Source organism: Adiantum capillus-veneris, chromosome 4, assembly GCF_014529385.1.
Source record: "Adiantum capillus-veneris isolate H3 chromosome 4, ASM1452938v2, whole genome shotgun sequence".
NCBI lineage: Eukaryota > Viridiplantae > Streptophyta > Polypodiopsida > Polypodiales > Pteridaceae > Adiantum > Adiantum capillus-veneris.
In genome coordinates this window covers 42189948-42194791 of record NC_140934.1, presented here as the reverse complement: position 1 = coordinate 42194791, position 4844 = coordinate 42189948, and the positions used below count along the sequence as shown (strand labels likewise).

General features: G+C 46.5%; 1 protein-coding gene across 1 annotated transcript; it reads left to right on the top strand.

Annotated features, from left to right (window-relative positions):
* Positions 1–2302: 2302 nt before the first annotated feature.
* LOC147459033 (uncharacterized) lies at positions 2303–2709 on the top strand. Its single transcript, XM_086509756.1, has one exon. The coding sequence runs from the start codon at positions 2308–2310 to the stop codon at positions 2707–2709; it is 402 nt and encodes a 133-aa protein (XP_086365882.1). The 5' UTR covers positions 2303–2307.
* The last annotated feature ends 2135 nt before the right edge of the window (positions 2710–4844 follow it).

The window sequence follows — 4844 nt, the reverse complement described above, 5'->3', positions numbered from 1 at the left end:
TTTGACCAGAATGCAGGTGATACGAGGGTCTGTCCCTCTACAGCTAGTGGTTTCTTTGGGAGAGCAAAAGTTTGCTGCTATGGTGGTGCCAAGAGAGGCGGGTACGGAGGTGAATATGGAAGCAATGGTGATCGGGGTGCCTATGTTGAAAGAGTTGCCCGCTAAGCGGAGTGGTCCTTTTGAGCATGAAGAAAATTCCAAGGGGTGTGGACTTGTTCGAGCTATCAAAGGAAGTTTGCATATGGTGGTTGAAGGGGATGATGATAAACGCAGCTGTGCAGTGGGCTGTCGATCAGGTACAAGATTTGCTTGAAGTGGATCTTGCTTTATATGGTTGGGAGGGAAGGCAGGGTATGTTCAATGTGAATGATGATGTACACTTGGAGAGTGGTGATGCTTTTGGTGGTTAATTTTGGAAATGGACAGTATCCCTACGGATGTTGGGAGTAGTGGAAGTATGCCCAGGGAAACTTATGTGGATGGTTGGCTAGATGCCTTGGTGCGGCACTATGTGAGCTTGATACAGATGGATGGGCGTGACCAGTGCCAAGTGTTTGACCCAGGTGGTGTCCATGTTGTGAAGCAGGGGGTTGGGCAACCCGCATGAACAAAGGCAGCAGATAGCAAATGCTAGGTTTTGTACATATGTTAGGTAGTTTTGTGATGTGCAGAGAGTTTGTTTTGGTGTAGCAATTTTTCGTGCAATAAGCTTGTTTGTGGTTGAACATGAATGTTCAAAAAGTGGGTGGGCAATGATGGTGCAGCCAAAGTTGGTCCGTGCTATAAAATGTGCTATGCAGTGCAAAGGGTGCTAACAGATGCAAGCTGGAGAGCTAAAGCAGGTATGAAAACCTTGGGCAGGAGAGTGGTAGGAGAGTGGCAGTGGAAATGTATGCTTAAAGTGGTTTTTTAGGCCAGGGGGGCCTCCAAATTGGGATCATTGGATACGCGCGTAAAGCTCAAGCTGTCGATCATGCCGGTCTTTTCGATTCGCCATTCGGAGCTCAGACCGGCAAGTTATGGCCTGTGGAGTATTTGCAGGGGGTCGGGTACGTGCTCACCGGGCCACGTTGGTAGGCATGTTTTTAGGGCTCGCCAAGATTCTGGAAAATGGCATGCAATGTGGGGAGTCAGCCAAAATTTGTGGCTTTCAGATTGGAGTCAGGGGCATCGAGATGCGCCCACTTCAAGTGGACAGACAATCACGGCAGAAGAAGGGGGCAAGCTTGATTTTTTTCCAATTGTGCGACTTGCGGTGAAAGGATGTGGAATGTTCCGAATGCGGAACAAGTTCTCGAGAGGTGTGGTTGGGAGAGAAGGGGGTTCAACAAACTCGTGCACATACGAGCACCAACGGTGTTGGGAAATCATGCCTAAAAACCCCCTTGGCTATAAGTTCAAAAGGGAAAAGATTGACCCCTTAACTTTGGTAGAATTTGCTCAAAAGCTAAAGGACTAAAAATTCACAAAGAAAAGCCTAAGAGACTGCCCAAAAAAAGAAGCTTTTTGGCCTGCTGAAGAAAAGGCCTTAGTGTTGGGCTGGGTTGGTTGGGCTGGGTTGGGCGTCCTTTGACGGATGGCGTCCACGTGGACGGTCAGTAGGTTTTTAGCTTTGTGTGAAGGCGAGGGCTGCAGGACGACATGACCTCGATGTGATAGAGGAGGAAAACAAGGGTGAGGAGTGCATTAACGCTGTGGAGAAGGCGTGCAAGTTTACGTTGCTGTCACCTGACGCTTTCGCCAACTCGCGTGTGGTTGCAACTCGTCTCTCTTTCAATCTCTAACAGGAAGCCCTCTTCTCGGCATTGCCCAGCTCTACCTGCCACAATGCAAGCTCTCTCTTCGCTACACACACACGCGCGCGCATATCCACACGCCCTTTCTCTCCAACATGCACCCGTCTAGAGGTAAGCACAATTTCATCAGATCAGGCAAGCATATTGGCATTTTATCCCCACGCAAATCCTACATTCTTGCTGAGTTAAATCTTTTCAAGCTTTAAACTACCTCTCTATCCAAAACTTGTACCTTATTTGTATGTCTTTGAGCTGCTCAGCTTAGCTCAATCTTCTTTTTGATCCTTGTAGACCACGATCATCATCATCATACAAAGCCAATTCTGTATTGTACGCCTTCCAATTCAGCTGTATGACAAATTATGGATCCTTAATTTCAACTCAAACCAATTGAAACATAAATTCTAGTGGCCAGGGGGGGGGGGACTTCTTGGGGCTTAACCAATGCTAATTTGAACGTTCTGGAGAGATATATTGGGAGCTCTTGTTAAGAAGGGCACTTGATTTAAAGATGATGGAGATGGACACAGAGATGGAGATGGAAGAGGTGCGATCAGAGGAAAGAGCTATGTATGGGCAAGGAGGTGGTGCAAGTGAGGAAGGGGTGATGTGCTCAGGGGGTGTTAGCGACGAGGGCTTTGATGACGGGCTGTCTATGCTGCCGCGCCACACCAAGGTCATCGTGATAGGCAATAATCGAACAAAATCTATTCTAGTTGGCTTGCAAGGAATTGTGAAGAAGGCGGTTGGCCTTGGAGGCTGGCATTGGCTGGTACAATGCCATGACATTATATCTCATTGCATTATCTTGGGAAGGTCTGCTTCTGCTTATCTTGGGAATGTCTGCTTTGCTGTGTTGCATTGTCTTGACAGAAAAACAAACATCCCGCATACCACCTCTGTCAATCTTTGAAGGCCTCTCTCTCGCACCTGAATTCCACATTTTAATTTTCATGTTTAGGGTTAGATTTTATTCTGCCTATGAAGTAAGCATTCTCTCAGCTGCATTGAGAGGGATCTATTAATCTTTAAACAAAAAATTACTAATCATCGCTGCAGGCCATCGTGACTCCTCACCTTGTTTTCTTTGCTCTGAAAAAAGAAGAGGAAGAAAAAACAAAGGCAGCGGTTTCGAGATAAGGAGCCGGTTTCGAGATTTGGGGCTCCTTGGCTTTTTCTTGGGGCTTAAGAGGAAGAAAAAAACAAGAGAAGGGAGCGTTTTTTCAAGCGGTGTTGATTTTTTGGGGTTTTGCTTTGAGTTTGGGGAAGAAGGAGGCACTTCGTGCGTAGAGTGGTCGGAGTCGACATGAGTGGTCCGTGAAGCGACCCGAGAGCACGACGGCTTGGAAGAAGAGGGAGCCAGCGAGGGTTTCTACAAGGAGGAGCTACTATGCAAGCAAAGACATCGGTGGATTTTAGGTCGAGTTGTGTGCCGATAGAGTCGAGCTTCGAGGGATGTGTATGCCCCTCAGTATGGATTGCTGGTGTGGCCTAGAGCAGACAGTGCGGATCTTGTACAGAGTGTTTTTCATTGAAGGAAAGTTGTCATTGCCGATTTTTTGGCGTCGTCTTCCCCCCTCTTTCCCCCCTTTTTTCTTTGCTCGTCTCCAAGGTGTGTGGTGCCGGTGTGTGTGAGCGTGTGTGTCCCTCGGGCCCCCTATGTATGAGAGGGAAAGAGACAGAGGTGTTGAGATGTGGAAGAGCTGGAAGCGGGCAAGATCGGTGTGATCGCTGTATGAGGATTGTTCAAAGCGTGTGTACGTTGGGCGAAGTGTAAGCGAGGCCCTGCTAGTGTGAATCGTCTTTTTTGAAGGTATTTTCGAGAGGACAGGGGTGTTGTGAATACCCTGAGCTATATAGGGGCAGTTGCGTGTGTGTTGGGTGTGTTCCCCATTCCCCCTCTCCAACGTGCACCCAAGTTTAACAATACCAATAAGTACCAAATTTGGTACTGTAATAGTGGACAGACGTGCACCCAAGTTCAACAGTACCAAAAAGTACCAAATTTGGTACTTTAATGCACATATAGTGAGGACAATTGAAACAGTAATGTAATGAAAGGTAACATACCATTACAGAACTAGATAGAGAGAACAGATAAATCTCAGGGCCAAAAAATCAAGTTGACTCAGTCACTAAAAAGCACATAGTGCAGAATACACTTGGTACTGTTGACTACCAGATTTGGTACTATTGACTATCGGATTTTCTACTATTGACTACCGGATTCAGTTGTTCAATCAGGGCTTCTCATGGCCCTCAAGTAGCATGGACGCACCTTCGTCGCTCTCATCATCATGATATGGCATGCTATTGTATATCCTCTCATATACTTCAGTAGACAACTTGTATTGTAAAATTTGACCTAGGGATCTTGCAATAGGCTCCATCGGGAAATGTATGGCCCTAACAAGATGTGAGTAGATCATTACCGGAGATGTGTGATCCAATAGCTGGTATGTATCAGCTTTTCCTTCAACTTGGCCATAAAAAAAGCCTTCAGCAACCTTCCCTCCTCTAACAATTTTGTTATGCCACTTATCCTTTTGTGCTTTCACCATTTGGTACAACACTTTTGTGCATTTGATAATGTAGAAGTCTTCGTTTGCCTCATCTGCTTTCACTGCAAAATTACCCCCTATGGAAAGCATGCCACTTAACATTTCAGGGCATCCTTCATATAGTGGCAGGTTGGACACTTGGCTCATCGGAATCAATGTTGAATCTCCACCCTCCTCCTCGTCATTTGATTTGTCATCCCTAATTGTATCCCCGGACTCTGACAATGGTTTGATGCAAACATATTTCCATTCTTCAATGTGCATTCTGTTCCTCCATCTTCTCCACAACCCACGCATACACGGATCACAAAAGCATGAAAGTGATCGAAAGCGTATGGCGGTGCGGTTGTCCTGTGAATAGCCATCAGCACAATGAAATGAGCGGGAGCCAACGATGCACTCACAGTCCCATTGCAGATTGTGCTACACTTCATCCGTGCCAATAAGCCAAAAGACTCTTTGCGTATTACACCTCTGAGACTGTTCT